At 37.7% G+C, this 13,126-nt stretch overlaps 1 protein-coding gene across 4 annotated transcripts in view; it reads right to left on the bottom strand.

Annotated features, from left to right (window-relative positions):
* The window catches only part of TOP2B (DNA topoisomerase II beta), a 60,629-nt gene that overhangs the window by 20,665 nt on the left and 26,838 nt on the right, over window positions 1-13,126 (bottom strand). For all 4 annotated transcript variants that reach the window (XM_068206723.1, XM_068206732.1, XM_068206727.1 and 1 more), the window contains exons 9-16: window positions 11,450-11,551; window positions 11,231-11,368; window positions 9,501-9,639; window positions 6,180-6,337; window positions 5,346-5,471; window positions 4,561-4,671; window positions 4,374-4,479; window positions 4,075-4,184 (exon numbers count right to left, since the gene is read on the bottom strand). In XM_068206723.1, coding sequence (XP_068062824.1) covers window positions 4,075-4,184; window positions 4,374-4,479; window positions 4,561-4,671; window positions 5,346-5,471; window positions 6,180-6,337; window positions 9,501-9,639; window positions 11,231-11,368; window positions 11,450-11,551 — 990 coding nt within the window. The remainder of the gene's footprint in view (window positions 1-4,074; window positions 4,185-4,373; window positions 4,480-4,560; window positions 4,672-5,345; window positions 5,472-6,179; window positions 6,338-9,500; window positions 9,640-11,230; window positions 11,369-11,449; window positions 11,552-13,126) is intronic.

Below are 13,126 nucleotides of genomic sequence, written 5' to 3'. Positions count from 1 at the left end.
TCACTGTTTGCAATTTAAATTTATATTGCTTTCCTGAAATCTGCACACATTTAGACAAATCTTATCATTCTTCTTCCCTTCTTCACATCAGAGTTGTGCTTTGACACACAGGTTTGAAGGTCTTTCCCCACACAGCTTAAAGGTTGGGCTCATCATTTAGACCGAGCTGTAACGAGCTCTCATCAAGACAATCAAGTGAAGGTATTAAAAAAAAAATATCCCACTCTTGTCCTGTCCATGCCCTCTTTGCTCTGTCAATAACTTGCAGCTATTCCTGACTGGCCATCCCTAGTCCTCCTTATGAAAATTGACAACCTGACACTGCTGAAAAAGCCTAAGACAGAGTTTGGGCCAGCTGACTGACAGCATCAGCCTTCATGATGACAAGGCATCACTTTCCAGCAACCACTTATCACTACAAAAGGACACAGTAATGTTCTGACTTTGTGGTGTTACAGAAACAGAGTTCCCCTCCAGTGAGTTTCTTCTCCTAAAAAGAGAAAAATACATAAAAACTAATATGTGGTTTAAACAGGATTTTGACTACTTTGGGGAAATTCTGTGAGCTGCTGAGGTACTGCCTTTTTTTCTCAGGGAGTAATATATAGAAATTTCATCATGTCCTGATTTCAACCACTCTTCAGCGTAAGAACACACTCATCAGCACAATCTTTTTCAAAGGACTCCGACTGGAGCACTCCAAAAGATCTCAATGATTAGTGTCAATTCCTTGGAGACCAAGATGCTACATAATAAATATTAACTTAGTTTCTGAGAAAGGACCTAATCCATATCACCCTGTTTTGCATCAAACTGACTTCCCTTGCGAACAAAGCTTGATAATTCACTGTGCCATGCATCTTGAAATTTAAGATTAGGCTTTTGTAAAAAACAGGACTAAATTCTCACAATTTTTTTTCTGGCTCCTTTCAGTTTATCTATACCTTTTCTAGACCACTGAAGTGACAAATGACCAAGAGCTGGATCAGCATAAAAATTATTTCAATAGAATAAAAACAGAATGACTGGAATGAAGAGCTGTTCTCAAATATTTATTCTTCAATAGAATAAGAAGGGGATTTTTTTTTTGTTTCTCCACTTAAAAGAGCGCTTTTAATACTTCATTTAGAGCTCTTCAGAATGGTGAAGAAGTTGCTCTGTGAAAGAATTTTTGCTTTCCTAGATTTCAGCCATCAAGAGGTCTGCTGGGACCCATAATCACATACCACCCAGAGGTAAACTTGGGGCTGGGATTCCAGTGATCAGCTGAGGAAATGCAGGTGGAGGTGTAAGTGAAGCTTCAGTACACAGCTCCAGCACCAGCTGGTAGTTGCTGAGGTGTAACAGTGCTGAACAGCTTCTTCCCAGATTGACAGAATACTATTTTACGTAACAGTGAGGATCGGCCATAATTGGTTACATGGCCTCATATACCAGTCTGTGTATGGAGGTCTCTTTGCAGAAAGAGAGATCAGAATTCTGTTAGCCAAACCACACATTTTACTGTACCCACAGGATAAGAAAAAAAGTTGATTGATCTAAGATAAGTGTTTTCCTTTCTTTTTCTCTCCTACCCTTTTTTTTCGCTAACGTCACCTACAATTAAAATAGCAAATTAGAGTAAATAAAAGTTGAAACATTTCTTGAGAAAACAGCTTCATTCCAGACACTTCATACTTTGTCCTTCCACAAGCTTTCTCTGAAACACAAGTATTTTCCTACACACTATTTACAAAGCTTCAAATTCAAATATGTATAAGCATGTGCATGAATACATACATGACACATGGACAGATCTTCAATGAATAAACAATATTTATCTGATCTTATTTGCTCAGAAACACAATACAGTCCCCTAAGCAGATGTGAAACATAGTTTGTTTGGGCTCTATTGCCCAAACAAATAAAAACCCCTCAGAGTACTTTCTTGTTATGTTCTGTCTTTAAAAGCAGTCCTGACTGTAACATTTCTTGATATTCACACCACACATAATTATCAAATCTAAAAGCAGAAGGTAGAGCTCATTTTGTGGAGCAGATTAACCTTATTCCAAAATCGAAAACGTTTTCCAAAAGATTCTTTCTCCGTCTAAAGTATTTTTTTCAGCGTCATGGTTTATGGCACTTTGGATTTTAGCTGGGGAGGGAGTCCACGAGTTGCGGAAGGGGTTCCCTGGGGGGGCCTTGGCACCTTCTTCTGGCCTGGTGAAACCAATCAGCTGGCTAGTTTTGAATATTGACACCGTGTTAAACCACTCAACAAAGCTGAACACACCTCCGTGAGACTCACATTTAAAAATGAACAAGGCCCGGGAAAAGCTCATTTGCTTCCAACCTTTGAACAGGGAACCGGGCGCTGGCCGGCCCGGCCCTGTGCGGCCCTCGCGGCCTGGCGGGGCCGGGCCGGGCTCTGCTGCTGCGCTGTCCCTTCACGGGAAAGCCCACCGGGCCCCGTCCTGGCGGGGAGCCTGGGGCCACTTCCCAGCGGGGCCCACCGGTCCATTTTTTTTTTTTTCTTGCGGCAGCACTGCTGGGCCATGCTGCCAGGGGCCATCCCACCACCAGGAGCAACCATGCGGCCGGGACCAGCCCCACGGCTGGCGCTGGGGGCGGCCCTGAGGCCAGGAGCGGCCATGTGGCCGGGATTGCTTGGCCAAAATCGGTTAGGCCACAGCTATCTCGGCACGGCTCGCAATGAACTTTGCTTAGCCGCTTTTAGCCAGCCATGCTGCGGACAGAAGCAGCAGCAGCAGCTTTCCTTTTTATGTTTTTTTGGTGCCCCACATGAAGAGAAGGTGTGGGGTGGCGCCAGCAGCCAGTGTGATTCGCACGGTGTCGGTGGAGACCACACAACCAACAGAGAGGCACGGCAAGCGATTTCCCCGATGCAGAGCCTGGATGAGATCAACCTTTCAGCACTGCAGAGCTCTATAAAAACTGTTTCAACTGATAAAGCTTGAGAACAAATGAACCTACGAACAACAATTCCCTCCTGAATCAAGAAAAAGGAAAGGGTGAAGACACGTAAAGAAAACAACATGGGACACTGAGGTCAGTGAAGAAGGACTCAAATTCTAGATGGGAGGAGACTGAGGAGATGCCTTCGTTTTGAGCTGAAATTCTCTTGTAAGGCTATGGTGAAGATATAATTGATATATCTGACTGTTTTTTCCCTTTAATTCATGGAATGTATTGGGGGGATGTAGCACTCTAACTACAGATGTGAGCAGAAGCACCAGTGTTGAAATAAGCAGATGTTGCAGTTGCTGTGATCCAATGAGAAGCTTGAACAGAGAGAGATGAGAGATGAGAGATCAGAAACATTGCCCCAGGGATAGAAGAATCTCTGTTCCAAGAGATAAAAGAAGAGAACTTTTATTTCTATACTAGAACAGCTCATCCTTACAATTGCACTCCAATAAGCTGAAATGACCCTTGATGGTAGCTGTGGGAAAAAAACTACCAAAACACGGGAGGGACTTCACAATTGCAGATTTCTGGGAGGTTGCTGATTCACTGTGACATTGAAGCCACACGAGTTTCTTGTGGAGAAATCTCCATGGCATGGCAAGAGAGACTCCTCTCCCTAAGAGAACTGAAAAAGACTATTTTAGAGGTGGTAAACTGACTGAAAGTCACAGATTTTGTCTCTACGTTGCAAGCGGGAAAGAAAAGAGTGTGGGAGGAGAAGTGTTCTGAAGGTTAATTCTGATTTTCTTATTTTTCTTTTAATTCTGTTAATAAAGTTTTCTTTGTACCCTTTAAAGTTTCAGCCTGCTTTGCTCTCTTTCTAATTCATATCTTGCAGCAAAAAATTAGTAAATAATTCTAGCGGGTGCACTGGCCTTTGGCAGCACTAGACCCACTTCATTAATTGGTGCATTGGCCAGGAAACAAATGATTGGCAAACCAAAACCACTATACTTAATTTGTGTTTCCACCCAGTTTCCAAAACTGCTACATTCAGGTACTCAAAAAAACCAAAACAAGCCCTGTCACGACTTCCTCATGTGCCATTTTCAGCACACAATGAAAAATAAGTCATCATATAGAAGCACTTTTGTGAGTTCTTACCAATGTAATGGCAGCATCATCCTCAGGTCCAGCATATCGAAACAAGATCCGATGTCTTTCCATGTCTGCAAAATACTCTTTCGCTTCTTTAGCAGTGCTGGTACCCAACCCTGTACAATAAAAAGAAATAGTTACTCAATAATCCAAATTTAAGTTTTATTATTTTATCCCTTTTATTTTCCTGGGAATATTATAAAATCATTATGTAAGATACTATCATGAAAAGCTATAATAAAACTTCATAGCACCCATTTATTATTATTTATTCATAGTGTTCACATATTTGTTTTTAAACAAACCTTTGTAGTATTTTATCTTCCATGCTTTATGATTTTCCATATGCTTTTTCCACTCATCAAATTCAGGAATACTATAGAATGAAAGTTCTTGCTTATTTTTGCTTGCCTTTGAAAAAACAAACAAACAAAATCAACATTTCTGTTGTGCTGTAAGTAATCCATAAAATCTCAATAACAGAACCCATACCTTCACAATAGGGGTGATGAATTCCTCAAGAAAACCATGTTTCAACAGTGATGGCCAATTGTGATGAATAAAATTGATCAACAAGCCCTTTATGTGAGATCCATCCTGATCCTGAATCAGAACATGAAAACATGAAGCAATCTTGTATCAGATTCCCCAAACCACTAAAAAACCTGCTCACTGGCTTGAATACATCAACACAATGTCTGATGACAAAAAGCATAAAAAGGAACAGTTGGTTTTAATTTGGATTCCAAACTGGAGCTGGGTATGAAATAACCACCTGTGAAGGTCACTGTCCCTGAGCTATGAAAAAATCTCTTCCAAGCCAAGTACATGGTTGTTGTTCAAGGTTTCTCTGCCTGTGGCATGTTTTTGCTGAGATTTAGACAGCTCTCCCAGACACCAAAGAGTTGAATTTTTGTGGAAATAAGCCAAACTGAGCCACAGTTCTCATTGGTGAAAAGATGCATGATAGTTCAATCATGAGATTATCCAAAAAAATTATCTACAATCTTGTTTCTATCTGATTTGCTAGCAATACCATCTCATTTACTGTCTACTTTTGTCCCTACTTTCAACATATTTTTGAATTATCAAGAGCATGTTTTTATTATTATTTTGTCTTCTTGCTATTTTCTGCAGCAAAGTTTAGCTGTACATTTAGAGCAACCAAAACAACACAGATAAATTAATCCCTTAAAGAAACATCAGAACCTATGAAATTGCAGCAAAACATATTGTAAGAAGCTCTGTAGATTAAAACCTGTGAATTTCAGACTTACCTGATCTGTCATGATCATAATTTTTCCATATCTCAAGCTTTTCAGAGATTCTGGATCTTCATAGCTTTTCTTGTATTGTAATCCAACTATTTTGATGATGTTGTTGATTTCTGCATTTTCCATAATCTGCACAAAAAAGTTATTTTTTTGCAGCCAGTGTAAAAAGCAGAGATTCAGAAACATCCCAATCTTGATTTATAGGTATTTTTTCAATGCACCCTGACCTCAACTTCATAAGCTTTTTATTCCCACCCCTTGAAGCCTTTGCACTTGTAATGATTTCTTCTGTACATGCAAATTCTCAAGACTGCACCACTCTCCTTCTCCATTACAGCCAGAGCACTTTGGATCAGGAAAACTGGGAGAAAACTGAATGTGTAACAAAAAGTCATCTCACAATGCTGCCTTCTTTTTCCACTGTTTTTATGGGCATCTGCAGCACACTTCTTATTACAGACAAATTATGAATGGCAGCAGGAGCAATATGATGGGCTAATGCTGCTGGCTGCTGACTCAGGTTATGAGTCCATGAAATTACACAGTAATGGAGAGAATACAAAGTTTTAGGGGCTTTAAGTACTCATGTGAAATGTGAATATGAGTCACAGCAAGATTTCCTTTCACTTGTGAAGAAATGAAGTTTATCATGCCAGTACTGCATTGCTACAGTTGATATTTACATGCTTATCCCAGGCTTCAAAATAGCTGCTACTTTATGAAATCTCAGTCAAAAAATTTCCATGAAAAAATTAAAATATGAAGATGTAAATCTAGAAATCAAGAATAAACAGGAGGACATCCATTTGTCAGCAAAAAGGAAAGAAAACTACACACCTGCTTGTGAGAAGCTTCTCGGACATTGAGAATTTTGCCCCTGAGTGGGAAGACTCCGTATCTGTCTCTACCAATAACACCTAGGCCAGAGACAGCTAAAGATTTGGCTGAGTCTCCTTCTGTTAATATCAACGTGCAATCCAGGGAATGTTTGCCACCTGCAGGCCAGGAAGTAGAGGGAAGGCAAAAAACCAGAAAGCGTAACTCAAATAAAAGAAATACAGTTGAATTCTTTCTACTCTAAAGGTATTTTTTTCTCATCAGTTAATTTATGTAGGCTGAATTTCTCTTCTTAGGGATGGCCTTCCATACCACTAAAACTGCACAGCAATGAGTATCTTTGCCCTTAGCAGTACACTATGGATTGCTATGGACAAGGAGCAAAATAGGCAAAATGGGATGCAATGGTGGTACATCTTATATATTGGTTCCCACACGTGTGCACAAAAAAGACAGACTGCTTCTCTACCTTCACCATTTCAGTTTGCTAGCTGCAGATTTCTTACACACATACATTATGCATGTCTGAGTTACATACAGGAGTTATTTCCCCTTCTGCATTTTCACTTTCCTCACATATATTTTAAATAGTAAATTGTTAAATCACATTTTTGTGGTTTTCCCTTTTAATTGTCTATCAGCTAAAGCCAGACAACTGTGCAAAAAATTGTAAGAAAAGCTCAAACGATGAGAACATTTTCACTTCTTACACCTCACAAATTTCTCAAACAGAAAAACAAATCTTTACTAACAGTGTAATTTTGATTCTACAAGACACACAGCATTTCAGTGCCTGTGTGCTCAAAACTGGAGTAACATTTATGTTCTGCCTATTGCAACTGTAGCAGTGGAATAGATGTTCTAAATAACAAGCAGGCTGAAAAAAGGAACCCACCCTTCTGCTACAGTGCAAATGCTCATTAAGTAGCTTTGCTATTTTATCAAGGCCTATGGTAGGAAAGACTCCAAAAAAACTTTGAGCTGGTTGAGTCTCACCTACTGCTAATAAGGTAGTTTTGAATATAGTGGTATTTAAAATGTGTGCTGTAATTTGCCTTTATCTGGTAGATAAAGACCACCCCATACTTCCTATTACACAGAACTTACATACAGTATCTTTGGTTTTCTGAATCAAGACATGTGGCTTAATATAATCTAAGGCAGTTTCTCACACTGGCAGTGACTACCTACCAGCAAGGTGGACTCCAAATACCTGGAAAAATATCAGTCTGCTGTTTTAGAATATATAAAAGCCAATATTTTTCATAAATTAACTGCAGAAAACACATGTGAATGTCATCAAAGTTCACCTTCTACTGGAATGGATGCAATCAGTAGCAATTAATTTCATGGAAATACAATATGCCAGGCATTTTCTTGAGCACAGCTCTAAAGAACTCCAAGACAAAACTACATGAACTGACTGGTTCAAAAAATGTTTTTATGCTTCACCTGATTTAGTAATCTAGCTGCTCCCTTACAATCCTATATTCTTAATTTTTGTTTTGATTTCTACCTCTTCTCCCCCAACATGCCAAAGAACTATATATAGCTGTTCAAGCTGGCAAGAATGACCAGGTATAGGACCCTTTCTTTACAGAGGAGGGGGAGAAAATCTGCAGCACATGCATCACTCTACAGATACACATCTCTCCTATACTTTAGCATTAACTGTCAATGATTAAAACATTAAGGGTACCAGGCACACAAGAATGTGTGGATGCTGGACCTCAGCCTCAAACTCACTCTAGAAGTAAAGATAAAATCTAAAAAACACAGGAATAACTAAAGTTAGAGGGGTTTGTGGCCAGAGACTGTTCTCTCCCTGCTGCACTTCCTGTGTGTCCACCCTGAATGTGCAGTGTCTTCAATGTCAGAAATCCAGTATATTCCACATCTTCCACAAACCAACAACTGGCTAAGCCTCCTCAGGAGATGCAGAGTTGCCTCAACATGAAACAATAATTAGGCATCAGAGAAGCACCTGGGTAACAGGCATTTAAGTCATGCAAAGCTTTAGGCATGAGTGTTCAACCCAAATGAATCCTTATATGCCTTTTTAGCTGAGGAACACTCAGGATGAAAACCAATAGAGTATGTTATTAGCTCCCTTGTTAGAGATTCTTCCTTCCTCCAGTCAAAAAAAAAAAAAAAAAAGAGTAAGAAGTGATTTTGAACCCTGATCTCCAAAGCAAAGCTAAAAAAACTACCCAAAAAGTGTGTCCAAAATCATTTATTATATTAGGAGCACTAGGCTTGATATCCATGAAAATACATCATTTCTTCAAGCACACAATCTTATTGGCAAGAAAAGTATCAGGAACATATATCTGAATGTGGAATGAAAATTCCACAGGCAAATACTAGAGTAGATGTGATTATCAACTTTTGAGGCAAAATATGATATCTGAATAAATTAAAAAGTAATTAAATACTGAAGAAAACTCAATTTAAAAATTAATAACCAAGGAACAAAAAAGAAAGGGAGAAAAATTAAACAGAACCATCATCTCATCAAGTCATCTTTGCCTTGAACGTTGAAGCACAAAAAAAAACCCCAAACCAACCAAAAAACCCAACCAAAACCAAGCCTCTTTCTTAATGTTCCATGCTTTTACCTACTCAGCCCACCCACATACTTCACTGCAATTTCTCTACCTTTGTTTAATGTGAGGATGTATTAAAAACCAGCTAACAATAACACAGATTGGCAACATTTTGAGCTCTTTAGCCATGTGTGCCCCTCAAATCAATCAACAACTCCCATCCCATTGCTATTGGCACAAAGACTGCCAGCTGATCCTGATCCCTTATCTGTGCTAAGGAAGCAAGCCAGCAGAGATTGCCGGCTTGCCCTATATTCCCAGACAGGAACCTAATGGCATTTAAAGTCTAACGAAATAAGTCTCTTGAGCTATTCCCTTAGGTCTGCACACTACATGATTTACTTCCTATACCTTCTGACCCTACAAAGATTCTGATCTTTCTACATTAGAAAGGACAAGAAGACCAGTCACCTCCAAAATGGAATATTGGTACCACCATTTAGCAGGAAACCACAATTAGAAGATACACACTCTTCCAATACCAAGCTAGACTACCACTTTTGTTCAGTGTTATTAATTCTCTACCCTAAAGAGGACAGCATTTCTGACACCAAACTCACCATCACGTTTGAATTCTAGCTCTAGAAAGTTTAGAAAACCAGAAAGATTTTTATTAAAAAACACATAAGGATGAGAAATAAAAGTCAGGTTTCAAAATAGCATGTTTATGAAGAATTTATGAAACAGTAAAGAATTTAAAAGTAAGTGCTCTTACCAGCATCATTAGCATCATCCAGTTTCGGAATGCCCTTGATTTTACTATGTTTCACTGAAGAACATTTTTTGTTCAGTTGAGTTTGTGCCTTAAATTTGACCCAATTCAAAATACTCTCTATGATACCACAGTTAGAGGCCTACAAGCAACAAATCAGAATTGTGGATGAGAAAAATAAAGCTTCAGATAGCAGATTCTTACATCTCAGTTTTAAATCATTAACACTGTTTCTAAGGTCCTCTGAATTTTAAAAATTGAACCTATGAAAGGTCAAGAGATTAACACACACCTTAGTATTTAGCACTTTATGCACATACAACTAAAATACATCACAAAAGGAGTTTCCTTTTCCACCACTTCTATAACCGATGGAAAGAGCAAAGGAGGTCTGAGACCTAACAAGAGGTAGTCTTATGCTGTGTAGTTGATGTGCTGAGACGTTTTAGGTACTTAGCATTTGTTTCCTGGATTTTGACACCAAAAAGCAGCCTTATGGGATATTTATGACCATTTAAATTTTCTTTGGAAATGACTGAAAATGGCTTTAAGAATGAGCTTTCTACCAACCCCTTGAGAATCTGATACCAATTTTAGAAACACATCTGCAGCAAAACCAGCATATAGTGTATTTTCTAAACTAAAACTGCTTTAGGTTTTGTTTCACATCAAAAGAAAACACAGATGGAGCAAAATACTTTGAGCTTTGGCTTTTAATTATCCCACATAATAAAGCATCCATTGTTGAGATTGTGCTGCACACTTAATGCATCTGGAAATCAATGTTTACTTCTGGGAATTTAAAACACTACAAATCAAACCTGCTGATGGTAATACAACATGTATTTATTCTTCAGATTTTGTTATACAAGTCTCTTATGTTATTTTTTCCTCTCTAAATTCTATAGGAATGTCACCCATAACACAGAATTAGAAGAGTAAACCACTATACAACCAGTAAATTTTGATGCCAGGAGTATTAGCAGTGGCACTGTTCTCCTCACAACTGGAGTTTCATTTAAGGCTATTGGCATTAAATAGGACATAGTAAAATGAGTTCTGGATAACAGAATTCTACTTTTCCTTCATTGTATGAAAATGTAGTAGTACAGGAAATTTCATTGTATGAAATTTGTAGTACAGGAAAAACCTCTCTGATGTATTTGTACAAATACATTCATTTAGAACAGCAATTCTTAGCCCATCTATAGAAAAAATTTTAAACTTACTTCTTGACAATAATGATCACTTTGAATACTACAGGCATCATTTTGCATTTCCTTGATTAATGGACAAACAAGTAAATGTAAAATATCCTCTCCTCTTTTCACTCCAGTGAAACAGAATAGGACTGATACCAAAGAGTAAGGCAGACAATATTCTCAACTTCAGAAAAATATTTTAACACAAAAAACATTGATCAAGGACCTTGTTTAGATTTTAAGAGTCAAATTCACTTCATTTACCAATGTAAATGCCAGAATCTCCAACAAACAAGTTGATCAGGTGAAGCTCACTTTTAAATCCAGGGCAACAGTCAAAACACAGTTACTGCATCCATTATTAAGACCAGAAATAAAGAGACATTCCTTCATCCCACTTCCTGAGTATGCAAATGTCACTGCAGTACCACAATGAACTAAAACTAATCTTCTGCTATAGAACATACATACACTTGGTCCAGTGTGTCAATTACCACTTCAAAAGGGAAAAAAAAAAAGAGGTTTACTCACTGCTTTAAAAAATTTCTCAGATAGCTGGCACTTGGACCCAAAACTTTTAGGCTGCAATGTCATGTTTTCCTTTGTCTGGGAATCAAATGATGGGTTTTCAATCAAGCAATTAACAAAAACCCATATATGGTTCTTCACCTGTTTAAAACACAGAAACCAATTTACTCAACAAAGTTCTCACATTCATCTTTTTCAAAATTTTTGCATAAAGTTACTTGCCTGAAATGGTTTGACTGAAACTCCAGCTTTGTTCTTCTTTTTCACCACTTCTATCAGTTTGCCCACAACCTGATCCACCACGTAATCAACATGCCTACCACCCTGAATGAGGGAAGAGAAAAAAAAAATACAAATAATAAACAAAATAACCAATAAATTTCCTAATAGTTTTTAGCTGTATTAACAAAATTCCTGTAGTCATACTTTGGTACAGAAATCCATGCACACTGAGTTGCAGCATAAGATAGAAAAATCTGGTTTTTCCAAGTCATTCAGTCTTCATTCAGGTGAGGATGACAGAAGGTAATTGATTGATTACTCAAATACCTTACTTTAAATTTGTAGATAAAAAAGCCAGAATATTAATAAAATGTTAAATTCTAGTGGCTGTCATAGGAAGTTCATATCACTTTGACTAAAATCTTGTAATGAAAAGTGGAGTGACACAGGCATATCCCATAAAATGAAAACATACCTAACTCAATATTCCACTGATTTTACACAGATCACCTTTGCTTTAGATCAGTTAGCACCTTACAAAAATACAGACTAAATACTGGTTCCTGTTCAGAACAATCTACATTAGGGCAGACAAAACAAAGAATACATGTCTATGGAGAAGTTCATCATGAAGTAACAAAGAGAACAACCCTCGCTCTTTAAAGCTGTATTTAAAATAGATCTGAGAAGAAAAAAAAAGCTCTTGACAGGTATGAGGAAATATAGGATAACTAAGAGAAAACAAAACCAAGAATAAACAGCAGCCAAAAAGAGAAAAACAACTAGCAATCAAATTCCAAAAGTTAGGATTCTACATTTTAAGGCAGAATATGCATGTGAAAAGACTGAAGATGTAAAGAAGTTGAATTGATGGGATAGCAGCTGTTCTCAGCTTCATGCAGAAAGCAGAGATTTAAATAAAATAAAAAAAAGGGAGTAGATAAAAACAAAATGGTTAAACTAGTAAATATTATTAGCCATAACCAAACTATAAGTTGCACTTCAAAGAAACCATCTATGGTTTCTCTCAGTTCCTAGAGTCATCTACTAAAACAGCAACACAAACCATTAGAAACACCATGCAAAGTCTTTTCTCATGGCATTTCTTCTAAAAAAAAAAGACCAACCAAAAAACCCACATCTAAACCCCAAAAGCTGCCAAAATTAAAACACAACTGTTTTTATCCACATATGAATGACAGAGTTTCAGCAGAGGGAGAGTTCAATGAAAAGCTGATCTATCAATATCCTGCCACTTTAAAGAAAAATAAATCCATTTCCAAACTGTAAAGAAACGCTATTACTAGAAAATATCAAATTACACATTTCAAAATCATTCCACACTTGAATAGCAATCTTAAAATGCATTTTTTTTACTCATCACATTACTGAAAACTTATGCTTATGGGAACATCTCAATATATTTTTGAATTTAAAACTTAAGCAGTTTTTAGATTTTGCTAAAAGTAGCATCTGACATATCAAGAAAACCAGCAATTTACTAGTTATTACAGCAGTTCCTATTCTTAGGAGATACTAGTTTATTACAGCAGTTCTCCATTCCTGAGTCCATTCTGCAGTGTGCAGCTGTGAGTGATGGGATGTTCAAAGCTCAGAGCTGGGACCTTCTCAACCATCTCACCAGCAGGTGGCAAATGGACCAGAACAGCCTGGAAC

This window comes from Anomalospiza imberbis, chromosome 1 (genome assembly GCF_031753505.1).
Source record: "Anomalospiza imberbis isolate Cuckoo-Finch-1a 21T00152 chromosome 1, ASM3175350v1, whole genome shotgun sequence".
NCBI classification, from domain to species: domain Eukaryota; kingdom Metazoa; phylum Chordata; class Aves; order Passeriformes; family Viduidae; genus Anomalospiza; species Anomalospiza imberbis.
Note: the sequence above shows the minus strand (reverse complement) of the source record. Positions and strands in the feature narration are given on the sequence as shown.